Source organism: Syngnathus leptorhynchus, chromosome 4, assembly GCF_054491065.1.
Source record: "Syngnathus leptorhynchus isolate UIUO chromosome 4, UIUO_Slep, whole genome shotgun sequence".
NCBI classification, from domain to species: Eukaryota; Metazoa; Chordata; class Actinopteri; order Syngnathiformes; family Syngnathidae; genus Syngnathus; species Syngnathus leptorhynchus.
In genome coordinates, this window is record NC_141198.1 from 10,495,472 (window position 1) to 10,509,666 (window position 14,195).

Consider the following 14,195-nt stretch of genomic DNA (forward strand, 5'->3'; position numbering starts at 1 on the left):
TATACTGCCATTCAAGCGGCGTCTTTTTCATGGACGCCGCTGCTTTCAGCAAAATAATGCCAAGCCACATTCTGCACGTGTTACAACAGCGTGGCTTCAAAGTAAAAGAGTCTAGGTTCTTTCCTGGCCAGCTAGCAGTCAAGACCTGTCTCCCATTGAAAATGTGTGGAGCATTATGAAGCGTAAAATACGACAAGGAAGACCTCTGTCGATTAACTGAAGCGGTTTATCAAGCAAGAATGGGAAAGAATTCCACATGAGAAGCGAAGAGAATTAGTCTCCTCTCTTCCAAAATGTCTGAGTGTTATTAAAAGAAAAGGTGATGTAACAAAATGCACCTTTCCAAACATGCCCTTTCCCAACTTCTGCACGTGTTGCAGCCATGAAATTCTAAATTAATAATTAATTGGCAAAAAACAATTACGTTTATCAGTTTGAACATTAAATATGTTGTCTTTGTATAATATTCAATTGAATATAGGTTGAAAAGAATTTTCAAATCATTGCATTTTGTTTTTATTTTCATTTTATACAGTTTCCCAACTTCAACCGAATCTAGTTTGTAAGTACACAACTTTAAAAACAGAAACAAGTCAGTGGTCAACAAAGAATCACATTTAACACTATAACTAATGACCAACACCATTAAACAGTGATGCTTCATCATTTTTGTTTACTCCAACAAGTGTAAAAGACTGTCACAAAGTAACACCATCACAGTAATCCAGAAGGTAAACTATCGAAATAGTAACACAATGTGTGCTGTCTAAATAAATTCTACAAGTCTGAAATTGTATGTGAACATTTGTTAATGTCACTCTTTTGAGGAGCCATATAAATTGACGTATTGTATTGTCTGGGTAGAAAGTTATATTTTGTCCCTAAAAAATACAAATTCTCTAAAGAACTATTATATCAGTGGGTAACAGCTGTCAGTACCTTGAGGCTACTAAACCAGCTAATCAATCAACACCTACAGTCAACTGAAATGTCTAAAATCTAAGTTTCCGTTAAAGAAAAAAAAGAGACCTCATATTGAGCCATATGTACAATATCCACACTAAAATGGATGCAAAAATAACATTCCAGTTCTGTACAAAACAGTTTTGAAGGTCATAGTGTCTCAACAAGCCCTTTTTGAAAACTAAAAGCAGCAGGTACTGTACAGTATACGGAAAACAGGACTTGGGTCTGGCAAACAATATGTAAGAAACTGCTACAAAAAAATGTCAAAAGTGCAAACATCTAGCAACAACCTTGCATGGAATTGAATGAGCGGTCCATCCCCCTTGCCTGCATAAGTGATGGAAGAAGGGCTCCCTCTGCTGGGCAAACTGATCACTGAATTTCATCAACAATGGCAGAAACGCCAAGTGTTGTAAAAACCTGACTCATCAAATTGCGGTGGAGTTTGTGTTTGGAACCAGACCGCGATCGAGCTGCTTATTGCATTTCTGCGCCGTAAACATTAGAAAAAGAACTGCACGCATTAAATGCATGTGTAACGACTGTTGTCCTGAAATGCATCCTACACTCACTCACACGCTGAAATGAGAGCGCCCCGGCGGGATGTTTTTCCCTCTCGCTGTTCCGTGTTATTGGTGCAGCAGGTCAGACGTGGCTCGAGAAGAAGGGCCAAGTCCTAAGTACCGTTGTCTGACGTCCCGGAGCAGTCCGAGGGGGCCGCTTTGGGGGATTGGGGCTCATCTGGGCTGGGCGCCGGGGAGGAACTGTCTTTGGGCCAGTGGAGTCGACTCAGACTCTGATGGAGTTCGTCTAATTCGGATGGGAGAGGGATGCCCAACTCCTGGTTGAGGGACAGAGCTTTGAAGCAGTCCTCCAACTTCTGGAAAGGAGGACTAGAAAGGAGAGGATAATGTTAGTGCTGCTATACCAGGGGTACTTCGATATCACTTATGGGGGGGGGTGATTATTTCAGACGGTGTCTCACCGGTTGTCTGGTGTGAGGTCGCAGCACGCCACAGCCAGCGGGAAAAACGCTGGTGGACAGTCTTCGGGGAGGAACTTCTCCACAAACTTTCCCACGTTGAGACCAAAGTCCAGAGTTCTGGGGAGACATTCTGGATCTGCGTAGACCTTTCCGATGATCTGGTTGACAGGATAGGCGGGTGAGGGTCCATAATTGACAAGTGAATATTTAACTCAAACCAGGGCCAAAAAGGTTCATTTCATTCTGTCAGTCCTCACCTCACAAAGAACAATTCCATAGGAGAAAATGTCCACCTTCTCATCATAGCGTTTACCTGAAACCAAAGCAATTGTGGGATTGAGCAACCTCGCTCACCCTTTACAGACACCAAAGTAGTGGTTTGTTACAGAACTCACCATTGAGCATCTCCGGGGCCATCCAGTAGGGATTTCCAACCACGGTATACCTTTTTTTCCGGTCACTACGACGGAACAGCCTCTTCTTGGTGGAGTTCTTTTCAGATGACGGCTTCACTTTCTCTTCTATGATGAGTCGGGAGAGTCCGAAGTCAGCGACGACCACAGTGTTGTCCTGTTGACAGATTCATTTGGAGTCCAATGCCGTTGAACTTGGGAATTTGTGAGTGGAATGTGCTTCCAATATTTTGTCACCTACCAGTTTAACCAGGCAGTTGTGAGAGTTGAGGTCTCGGTGGATGATGCTCATAGAATGAAGGTAGGACTGAAACAAAAGATATTTGGGGGGGGGGGAATGAAGACTGAAAACAACTTCCACAAAAATACACAAGGATTTGTCTTTGAAAGTAAACCCACGTGAAAATATTGCACCAGACCAACATTACAATGAGTGCCTGCAAAATGCACACGGCCGACTCACCATGCCAGACGCGATGCTCTTTGCGAAGCTCACCCTTTGCTCCCATGGAAACGGATCCTGTTAAGAAAAAAGACAAATATGAATGGAAATATAATTGCAAGGGCTTGGCAAAGAAAAGCTTGAGCATAAAAAGGACATTTTCATCATGACATAAAACTTGCTGTCGTCTCCAGCCTCCGACGCTGATTAGTTTTTTCTTTTTGCAATTTAAAACATATATAGTTTTTGAAGGTCCACTTCCCATGTAATTTGGACAAACTCAAGCAATGTATTACAAAAAACAAAATCTGATTTACTGTACATGGATCTTTTGGTATTTTATGTTAAGCTTATGCTAAAATTAAGGCAAATGAATGAAGTAATGTGAAATGCAGTTCGTCTAATTTGTTGTTAACTTACTTAAGACTTGCAGTCTTTTATGCATTCGCAAAATTCTTCTAGTGTGGCAAAAACATTAAAAAAAAAAGTCAGACTGCAATAATAATGCAAACTAAACTGTGGCTTTATCACTTCAATTTTTCATGTTTATTTAAACAATGCAAACACATCACTAGTCTAAACTCACAGTGTCTCTGATGAAGTCCTTGAGGGTCCCTCCTTCGATGAACTCCGTAATCAAATTGAGTCTCTTGTCCTTGTACAGTACGCCGATGAACTTGAGGACATGAGGATGGTCCAAACTCCGCATGACTTTCACCTAAAGATTGGTAAGGAAAAAAACAACAAAAAAAAAGGTGAAGATGATCTCAGTCAGCTAATAGTGAACTTTGACCCAGGAGAAAACAAACATTAAATATCCAAATAACGTCTTTATAACAAGAGCGGAAATAATGTTTTGCATGCAGCAGAAAACAAAGACATCATTGTTGGAACATGTGGCGCTCTTTTTGTAGAAGACGAGGGAAAAAAACTACAGGTTGGCACAATGGACTGTCTTGTTTGTGAGGAAGAGCAGGTCTCCTGCAACTCATTACCTCCTTGAGGAAAGTTTTCTGGGTCTCCTCATCACAGCGAAGCAGCTCCTTCATCACCATCACTTCTCCTGTGGCTTTATGAGTCACCTGCCAGCCCAGCAAAAGAAAACAAGTGCTTGCAACTTCTTGATAGTCCAAGGAGAAATCGGTCATTAGGAGAGAAGAGACTGAGGTGGAACCTTGATGGCCTGTCCAAAGAAGCCCTTTCCCAAAACCTCGCCGTGAATGAGGTCGCACGGCCTGAAGATGCGATGAGAGCAGCTACTGGACGACCTCAAAGACTCAGAGCGTCCGAGATCTCGGGTAATGAAAAGATGCTCATTGGGGGAATTCGGCCCGGGGGACTTGCATATGCTGTTACTCCGTCTGAAACAGACAACACGGTCACTTACATCAACCATACGGTTGTAGTTTTCCCAAGACCAACCTCAATGATCTCCTCTTCAGTGTGCTGTGGTCCAAGTCAGTCCTTTCCAGGACCGCGTTTGATGGCGAGGACAGGCGCATGCGGGAGGTCGCCGGGACTCCCAGGTCGTTCCTGGACGATTCCAATCGGAGCCGATCCAAACGTTGCCTCACCGGGTCATACTCGAGAAGCAGCTGTAATGTTTGACTGGTGCGATGAATGAGGTCATCCACCTAAACAAAACAACAGGTGCCTCAACATTTAGATTTGATCATTAAGATGTATTTGATGCTTGTATTTCAAAATTAAAAAAAAAAACATGATAAGAGGACCTTGAAAAAAATAATCTCATATTGAATCGCAATCATACTACTGGATGGGGGGGGGCACAAACGCTAAATATGTCTGTAGCTAAAAATGTCTTCTCGTCGAGTTCATTGCACATAAACAGAGGACCACTGTACTTGTTAAACGATACGTCACCGGCGTTGTCAATTCAAACTGAGAATCAAACACCAGTGAGAGAAATGTTTGTATGTGATAATGGTGTGACAGTAAGGCTGTGAGAACACAACGTCTCAAAGTACTGCAGCTCTTTCTCATAGCACCCTCTCCCTGCTGAAGAATGCACCAACCATGGCAGAATGATTGGAATGGCAAAAACTGCCACGTGCAGTTGATACACTAAAAGGGCAAAAGGAATTTCTGCGGGAGGTGAGATGAAACCATAACAATCATAAGAATGTATGTCAAGCCTCAGTGAATCTTTTTAGGATGGGCAAATGTGCAAAGTCACCTCTTCCTCCAGCAGTGCCCCCACCGGAACACCATTAATCTCAAGGATCCTGTCTCCGACGTGGATGGCATTCCGTACCTCGGGACTAATGAGCATCCCTCTGACCCTGGTGGGAATAAAAAATGTCACGTATAAGCACATCTGGGATACATATAGCGTAAGGCTATGATGGAAATCAATAAATAAGTAATGTGCAGAAGGTGTGCGCAACCAACTCGAGTGCCACTCACTCTTTGACTTGGACGCTCGCCAAACCGTTGACGTCCCGCAGCACAGACACGGAGAAGCCTCTCTTGCCGTTGGCCGCGGAGGGCATTGAGATGAGCGTCACCGTATGGGGGTGGGAGTCCAGGACGGAATCATACGTGCGCTTTTCCAACATGGGCGTGAGGATCACCTGCTTGTAGCACTTCCCACTGCGTGCAAAAGCAGGGGGGGGGGGGGGGGGGGTGAGATGACATGCGCCGACAGGCTGCCGTTTCAAATTGCAGCACTCAAGGGAGCGGCGCTAATGGAGTAATGGAAAATAACTACGATTGAAGAAGACGACTTTGAATCGAATCCATTCTTAGGAAACCACTAAGAGATGACGAAATATTGTCGTACAATAGAAATGACGGGTTAAGGGTTGGGCTGCTTCCTCCGTGACCTGACCTTGTTTAAGTGGATGGATGAAAAATTCAATGGTGCTTTTACAGAACCTTTACTTTGATGTCATGCATATTTTACCACTGAAAATGCCATATTCATTTAAACTACTAATAATTTACCAATACCTTTATCATTGCTACTCTAGGTTTTGTTCAAAGAAACTTTATTCAACCAACAAGAGAAATTCACTATGGTATTAAAAAAACACCAACACAGCAAAGGGGAACTGTCAAATTAAAAAGACTGAAAATTAAAAAAAAACAAGTGGGTTTATATTCCAATGCAGTTGTAAGGTCAGGTAAAAACAAAAAGTTATATATTGAGTTTTTTTTTTATATATTATAGATTGTGGCCCTTTTGAATATTAAATATTAGAAACGAGACTTACCAGTAGAGTTTAGAGCGCTCCACTAAGGCGTAGGTATCCCGGTCCTCAATCACCACCTTGCAGCTGAGACACACAAAGCACTCAGGGTGATACTTGTGTTCTCCAGCCACCTGGAATAACAAACACAAGTGGTTGAATTTTTTGTTTTTCCCTTCCCAATAAAAGAATGGTCTTAGCACTTCTTGCCGTCAGTGCCGACACAAGGCACAACACCTGCTTCTGTTTCAGCCAGTCTGGAATCTGCTATGATCTCACCGACACGTGAACAACTGAGACGCTCCGTCTCGTTTTTCAACACCTGAAAGCGATGGCTCGCATGCAGAATCTTGTTGACGCTTTTATCTTTCTGGAAGATGCTGCCGCCCCTTGTTGCTCTTTGCGCTCATGCAAGATGAGCTCATGTCTCAGTAGGAAATATGGTCGCTAAAAGGTAATGTTGAGACTTGAGCGAGGCAGAAAGTAGCTGTCATTTCATCCTGAGTTTTTCCCAACCAGCGGCAGGTAGCACCTACTAAAATATACTCTGGGCCTGACCGACTAAGATCCCAAAGGCTCTGGCACTAAATCACATGTTCACTTGCGTGCGCTGTTCACAGTGAGATGAAAGTGATGAAGAGCACCGTATTGAAAAAAAGAGAGTTTTGCATTTTATGGATTTGTCTTTTAACTGGGGAACATTAGAGAGATCACTGCAGGCGCAAATGAGGTTGAAGGCGATGAAAATAATTTATGGCATGACAGGCTCCAAGTTAGCGCTAAGATCATTTTTGTTTCTGGTGTTTCAAAATGATTTACTTGAGTAAAGAAGAGCTTTCCTCCTTTGTCATTGCTCCTTTTTGCTTGCACCTTCTCAACATTGATTATCGATGCATATCACTGCAGTTTGCACCCGACTTTCAGACGCGCTATTTCAACATGCAAAAACATCCATGGCAATATGTCTGGAGTTTGATTAATCACGTTGCAGATGAAACACTAATCTATTTACGTATAATCCTCCCAGACTGTGTAAAATAAACTGCTGGACAATTTTGCACACTTGGCACACACAAGACTGACTGGGTGTGCCCAGCTTCCATTCCATCTGTTTGTGGGGGCAATCAAGTTTCCTCCAGCCTTATAAGAAGTTTCTTTTTTTTTCTCATCCATTTTTACCACTGCTTATTAAAATAGATTTAAAATACAAACAGTTGAGAGTGCAGTTGTGAGTCAGTGTCAAGACGATGATGTCAGCATGACAAGTATGACATTTCACTTATTTGTTTGTGACTCACTTGCCAAGAAAATGAGGCTGCACTCACAATCTGCCTCAGGGTTGTACGGAGGCTTTGATTTAAAAAAAAGTCTAATTTAGATTTGACTAAATAATAAACTATATTAGCACAGCTGTTTCAGTGGTTGGAACCAACATTACCTTAAGATCTGATTCTGTGTACTGCAAGAAATGTCCTTGTTTTTTTTCTTATTTGTCATTACTCATTTTAATGCATGGTGCTGGAGCCTATCGTAGCTATTATGTTCTACCCACTATTGAATAAAACAACCCTAGCCAATATAAATAGAGAAAGAAACACCAGTATACTTAACTATCACAAACAAGGCCGTCAGCTAAATTCCACTTGGATACCCAGCAAGTCGCCAAACAAAAATAAAGAGCTCCAAATGCGTTTTTGTTGACTCTACCGTGCTGCTGCTTCAGTACAGAAGACTGAACACGAGGTCTTACAAATGTCTTGTGAATTTTAATGAAAATGTTTCCAAATCAATCGAATATACATTTCTCATATTGCAACTTAAATTAGGCGCCAAATTTTTGTTACTTTTCCAACCACTTGTTTGCAACAAAACAAAAAACATTCAACATTATTTTATGTTAAAATTAAGATGTTTTTCCAATCAAAACATGCGAGCATCAAGCGGTAATTAAGTGACAACAACATGACGGCAGTTTGTATATATATGCTAATATTACAGGCATTATATCCGATATTAGATGTACTATAAATTCATCAAATCACGTGGATGTAGTAAGGCAGTACACAAATTGTATCAGGTTTACCATTGCGGGTCCGGTCATGAGCAGAGCGCATCCGTGACAAAGTTCTCCAAACCTCTCCCAGTAGTGTTTGCGACAGTACAACTTGCCATCCTTCTCATAATACCAGTTAGTCAGGTGGTCACAGCACACAGAGCACCTGGGAGGACAGAAACAGGTTGCGTAAGCCTTTTGGTTTTGTCTGAAATTTCCTTAAAAGACCAATTAGTGAATGAAATGCAAAGAGTGTGACGATGGAAAGAGCTGCTGCAATCTGCGGCCTTCAAACTTTGATGCCTGACATACCAAAGTTTTATAGTGTGTTAAATTGATAAGGGGGTCACCGGTTGTCAGGTCAGCTAGGTCAGTGAAACCAACGGGTTGTTTATAGAGTACCTCTTATCTGGGTTACCACATGAACCTTTTGGTCTGAGGTGTGAATCTTTTGTAATCCAGGATAACTGCAACCTCAGTCACGGAGTACTGCAGTATCACAAGCCAGGTTTCAAATAAAGCAATTAATGCTGCATTACAAGAGAGGTGTGGAAGTTGCAAATTACGGCTAATTCGCCATCCGATTGTACACATAATGTCACCAGGAAGGGTGTCGGCTGGAGGAAGAGGACATTTTGAACCCATACGTTTAGGGCAAAATATTCAAAAAGCACACCAGCGCAAACAGGGAAGCAGCTGCAGGTTGTGAACATTCAATAAACGAGATTTACTGGTTGAGCAAAACCGGGCAGCGGCTTTGAATGCCGGAGGACAATCGACTCTGATAAGGTTACTGAAGGGCTGCTTATTGAAATTGGTTTACACATTGCACATCCTCAAACTAATCTATTTGCATTTATGTCAGCGTCAGGATATCCAGTTTTGCAATACTATGACGAAACTTGTTCTACTCTTAAAATTGAGACAACGGCTATGAATCCATTCAACGTGTATGAGAACAATTTTAGAAAAAAAAGAAAACTTACGACCAACTGGTATGATATAACATTAATTATTATCCTTTATGCCACTTAAAGCCCATTGAAAGGTCCTTCAATCCGTACTGATAACAGGAAGGTGTTCAGAACAAACTCAGGTGGTTCTCCTACGAACAATGTAACAACCCCAGCCTATAAAAACACAGCAAAGTAAACATTCCCGATTTCCTTGAAGCTGCATTCCTGCCTGCCCGAGTATATTCTTTTGTTTGGAGCATGGCGTGGTAGGTTGCACGACCTTTAGTTGTGACGTTCTTTGAGGGGAGCGTTTCACCTTTCATGGGATCGTTATCTCAGGGTGTGGGATTGTTGCAATTTTTCTCCAGTACGTGATGAGTGATAAAATTATGTTTCTATTCATACGACAGAAAATGCTTGTTTGTAATCCCGTTGGGTGCAGTGACCTTTCATTTCAATTTATGACTATAATATCTAACTACGTCATTCCACTATAAAGTCGAGTCTCTAACGATAAAATGAAGTTGGCAAGATTGAAGCTTTTAAAGATGTCAACTCAAGCACTTTAATCTGGTGTTAGCTGTTCCTGCTCGAGGTTCCTGACCAATGTCTGTCTGCTGCCTGAGGGTCCAAGTTAGAAAGACCTGGACTTTGGGGGCTAACTCCCCATTTTCCATCCACTGCCAAAAATAAGTGGACACAAACTCAGGTTGTGGTTCTCTCTGTAGATCCACATTCTTTCATGTTTACGTGCACACATATGGCTACACTTAGGATGAGCCAGCGGTAAAAATCAGCCAGTGGCGGCCGGCTTTGCGCAAGCACGATTTATTTGCAGTCTGTGTCACACGGTCTGTAGCTCGCTCGCTCGCCCCGTTTAAAGGGTGCACGGAGCACAATATAAACTTGGCAAGATACCTGAAATTTAAAAAGTAAATACTGTAATTGTTGACTTTTATGTGTTCGATGAATGTAAATAGTCACAATGGATGTGTCTAGTTGAATAATCAGGGGTGTCAAAAAGTATTTTGTCACAGGCCACATTGTGGTTATGTTTTCCTAGTTTTGAAATCAAAAGTCAAACAAAATATCAGCCTTGTTCAACTCATTTAAAAATGATTTGGTAAAGGAAAATGTTTACAACATCACTACATTATTTAAATTGAAATCACGTTGGAACTTTGGTAGACTTTGGAAAGATGCACAAAGCGGATGAGAAACATGATTTCCTTTTGGGGGTTATATAAAATGATGTGGTGGGCCAAGTCTGACCCTCGGCTTTAGATTTGACATCATTGGTGTAACTAAAACAGTCAATGAAAGGAAACCGGAGAGCTATGAGAGACACAAACATAAGAAGAACATCTCAGAAAAGCCCAAACCTGAGCTTTGAAGATTTGTCCGAGTAGAGATTCTGGACCCAGACAACATTTTTTTTTTTTTTTTTTTTAAGTAATGTGAACACTCTGACAGTCCTACACTTATGATTCCATACCGGTGTTGTATTGACCACAATATTACTGTTGAGTGGGTTTGTGCTATCGTGGAAGTCTGGTGTATTGCGCAATTTCCCACAGCTCATCTCATGTGGCTCTTCCTTAGATCGCAAACGAGTCGAAACGGCTGGTAACCAAAAAGTGAATTGCATTTTTCTTGACCTGCCCAATGACCAATCAGTTCGATACAACACAGAATTGGAACAACATTCCTTTTTTAGGCAGGTTAATCTAGGGCATGACTGTTATGAAGGCTACCTCCCATATGTTTGCTCAAGAGAAAAAATATCCTATATCGTGCTAAATCCAAACACGAAAACAGAAAGTTAGACACAAATAACCAAAGAAAGCGGCAGCTATGAAAACGACAACAAAAACTATTCCACCTATTTTTCCAATGAAAACCAAAAGAACAGGCAAGCTTCCTTTGCAGCAAACAAACAAAAGGTTTCACACGGCCGCCGTCTGAGACAGCAGACTCCCATCGCTGAATCGTAGCTGAGGAATGCAGACATAGTGCGGGAGGGTGCTGCTACGTATAGACCTCAATACTGCCAGGTTGACTGGAACAAAAGTGACATCAGTGTGTAAGAATGTTATACAAGGTAGAGGTGGTCCGTTGGCAGAGTGTGGACAATAGCCATCACGCAAAGCATGCTTAGCTCACTTTGTTATGTCCATCTAATGAGGTTACAAATTTCTGACCAAGTGTGTCATTACTGTCGCAGTGGTGCCATTCTAACAACCCTGCACATTTAGAAAAAAAATACTGTATCCACCACACACATCTGATCTGGCATTAGTGTAAAATAGCAAAAGTGGAGAAGTTACAGACAGCATGACATCATGGATTAGGATGTCAGTAATGAAGCAGCAGCAGGAGAGTATCAATGGTGAGAGGAACTCGGCCTCTGAAACAAGGACAGGCTCTGTGGACGTATGCTCTAGAATAGAAATTTGGCAGGACTGAAATCGGAGGTTGCGTAAGGACAGTGTGCAGTCATTTCAGTGTTTTGAGATAGCACACCTTTTTAATTTGGAACACTGAACTCAATAGGTTCAGAAAATGAGTGGATGGGTCGATTGGAAAGTCTCCCTGAGACCAAACGAGTTGTCCACAAGATTATAAAGTAAGGATTTTATGAAAGTATAATGTACATTGTGAAGATCGCTAAAATTGTATTTTAAACTTTTGTACTTTAAATTGACTGTAGCCTAGAGTTAACAGAGTTGTTGCTGTTGTTTTTAATTGTGAAAGTTTCACAGAGTTATTCTCGTACTACAGTTTGTCAGGCAGGTCTTAGAATTTTCTGATTAGATCTCAGGGGTAATCAGTTACTGTGTGCAAAGTGCTTGTTAGGCAATGCTCAATGTCGTATCTGTCATGGAACCGCGACCTGTAAATACCGCAAGTCCCACGTTCAACTCCACTTTGTCAATCATTTAAATAAGCACATAGCCTGCATTGCTGAACAGTCTGGACTCAAGTCTGGTGCGCAAGTACAGATTGTCATCACCCATCATGACAAAGTCAATTTGTGTTTAGTCTATGACACAGAAGCTTCTTGGATTATCCTCAAGGCCATTTGCGACTAAACCAAAACAGTGACTTGTTGACCAAGGATGTGTATTGTGTCAATGTCACCACAAAACAATACGTTCATTTCATGCCATTGGGGTATCTCCCCACATGTGCCTTGCAAGACGTGTATGAGGTCCTGGCGGACCTGAGAGACTTACTGGAAGCAGGCGCCGTGCCAAATGTCCTGCAAAACCTTCATGCGGAACGGCTCGTGGACTCTCGTTCCACATCCCGCACAGTAGCATTCGTCTGTACCTACAACAAAGAAATCTCGTTTTCAAGAAGACTGCTGCGACGTAACACTTGAGTCAATCAAGTCAAGCAATCCTGTGTGAAAAACATTGCAGCTTCGCGCTCGTGTAGCAAATCTAAATCATTTCTCGGCATCTTGAACCTGAACTAACTCCTCACCTTCAGTGTCTTCCATCTGCTCAGGCGAGCGTCGTTGGTATCTTTTTACACCCGTTGCATAATGCAAAAAAGCGATCTCCGTGTAGAATTACGCTCCTCGACTCGTAGCTCCCTGTGAAAAATAAGACTGATATGCAGGATGACTGACGTCATGCTGGCTACAAATTCCTGCGCCTGAAACCGGAAGTGCTCAGGAACAGTACCTGAAAACAGGAGAATGCCAGCAATCCAACAAAACAACAGTAGTGCCCCCTGCTGGAAAAACGTATAAAGTACACAAACGTAAAATCTGATCGCGTCTGAATCCATCCTTCCGTCCGTCTTTTGAAGCGCTTATCCTTCACGATGGTCTCGGGCGCCTATTCCAGCTGACTTCGGGTTGCAGGCAGCGTCCGTCCATCCATCCATCCATCCATCCATCCATCCATCCATCCATCCATCCATCCATCCATCCATCCATCCATCCATCCATCCATCCATCCATCTTTCCATCTGTTCGTCCATTTTCTATTCTGCTATTTCCACAAGTTTATTCTCAACGGCAGCCAAAGATTTGCAAAAGGTTATGAGAAATACCTTTATTTTTTTGTTAGTTGGCCTCGGCACATGCACCTTAGACCCTCGATGATCAAAGACCCGTTTAATCTTGTTTTTCCAGTGTCTGAGTAAGGTTGTTATTTCTGAGTTAAAGATTGTTCTACATCCATCCAGATTTCATAGTTAAATGTTCCTTTGCCGCGCATGACCAATTTTCAGTTGATGATCAATGTTTGTCCTACATACTCACAAGGACCTTTGTTATTGTAAATCTGAAAGAAGGCAGCAGAGAGGTAATCAATCTTCTATGTTCTAATGTCCTAACTAGGAGTGTAACAGAAAACAATTTGAATCGGTAAATCCCTTACCAAATCAAAACATTACATTTTTAAATGATTGCTTCATTGTCCTGTGAATCAAGAGATTCAGACAGAATCATTCTTTCAGGGATTCACATTTCTGATGATTTATTGTTTCTTTGAATTTAATCAACTTGGACTGTTTGGTCTTTGGAAAGCTATTAAATGTTGCATATTAATAAACATGAGAAACTCTGCCATGTTAAATATCATAATTCTACCGAATCAAACAGAGTTGAATCGTTACATTTTTTTACATACGAACTTGTCGGTTTAAGAGTAGTATTAGCTTAGCTTTAGAAGTTTGTAGGGTATCTGCCTATATGACAAACACTTGGCAAATTGTTGAAAAAGTAGAACCTGTTTTGAGTCAAATATGCACAGTGTGTGCCTCCAAGAAGGAGGTGGAGCAGCGTGCTGAAGGACATCTGGCAAAAATAAGCCTCAAGGTAAAAAGCGGTTTCTTGGCCATCATGTTGGTATTGCAAAACCTCCATGACGTTTCGTATCGTGCTTTCCTCTCTGTGCCAAATCTACAAATTGCTAGGTGGGTTTCCCTTTGGAGCCACTCTCTCCATGTCCCCGATGAGAGGCAGGCACCAACAACAGAGGCACTGATACACTGCAGAGATGAGCCTTTAATAAATGTGTGTCAGATGGTTTTCATATCAGTCTCACAGTTCTGAGATTCTGGGTTTGAGTCTTACATCCTCCCCTATTCCAAAAACGTGAAATATTTGTAAGAGAGAAAAGATCAGACATATACATATTGCAGATATTTTA

At 41.8% G+C, this 14,195-nt stretch overlaps 1 protein-coding gene and 1 long non-coding RNA gene across 2 annotated transcripts; one reads left to right on the forward strand and one right to left on the reverse strand.

Moving 5' to 3' along the window:
- Positions 1-508: 508 nt before the first annotated feature.
- limk2 (LIM domain kinase 2) lies at positions 509-12,699 on the reverse strand. Its single transcript, XM_085910326.1, has 16 exons — positions 12,517-12,699; positions 12,264-12,360; positions 8,102-8,237; positions 6,043-6,152; positions 5,234-5,419; positions 5,004-5,109; positions 4,229-4,440; positions 3,981-4,167; positions 3,802-3,888; positions 3,393-3,524; positions 2,828-2,884; positions 2,606-2,671; positions 2,347-2,521; positions 2,209-2,264; positions 1,952-2,109; positions 509-1,859 (listed from the first exon to the last, which is right to left on the reverse strand). The coding sequence occupies exons 1-16, from the start codon at positions 12,530-12,532 to the stop codon at positions 1,643-1,645; spliced, it is 1,998 nt and encodes a 665-aa protein (XP_085766452.1). The 5' UTR covers positions 12,533-12,699; the 3' UTR covers positions 509-1,642.
- A 268-nt stretch (positions 12,700-12,967) lies between these two features.
- LOC147058014 (uncharacterized) lies at positions 12,968-14,057 on the forward strand. The gene is made up of 3 exons (XR_015065964.1): positions 12,968-13,346; positions 13,797-13,861; positions 13,960-14,057. It is a non-coding gene; the product is annotated as an uncharacterized LOC147058014 (long non-coding RNA).
- Positions 14,058-14,195: the final 138 nt, after the last annotated feature.

Bases quoted from the DNA above. Each gene is read 5' to 3' on its own strand.
- limk2 (XM_085910326.1), bottom strand. The intron at 5,110-5,233 runs GTGAGTGGCACT...TATTCCCACCAG, and splicing joins GCGAGCGTCCAAGTCAAAGA to GGTCAGAGGGATGCTCATTA. The intron at 4,168-4,228 runs GTTGGTCTTGGG...TGTCTGTTTCAG, and splicing joins CTGAAGAGGAGATCATTGAG to ACGGAGTAACAGCATATGCA.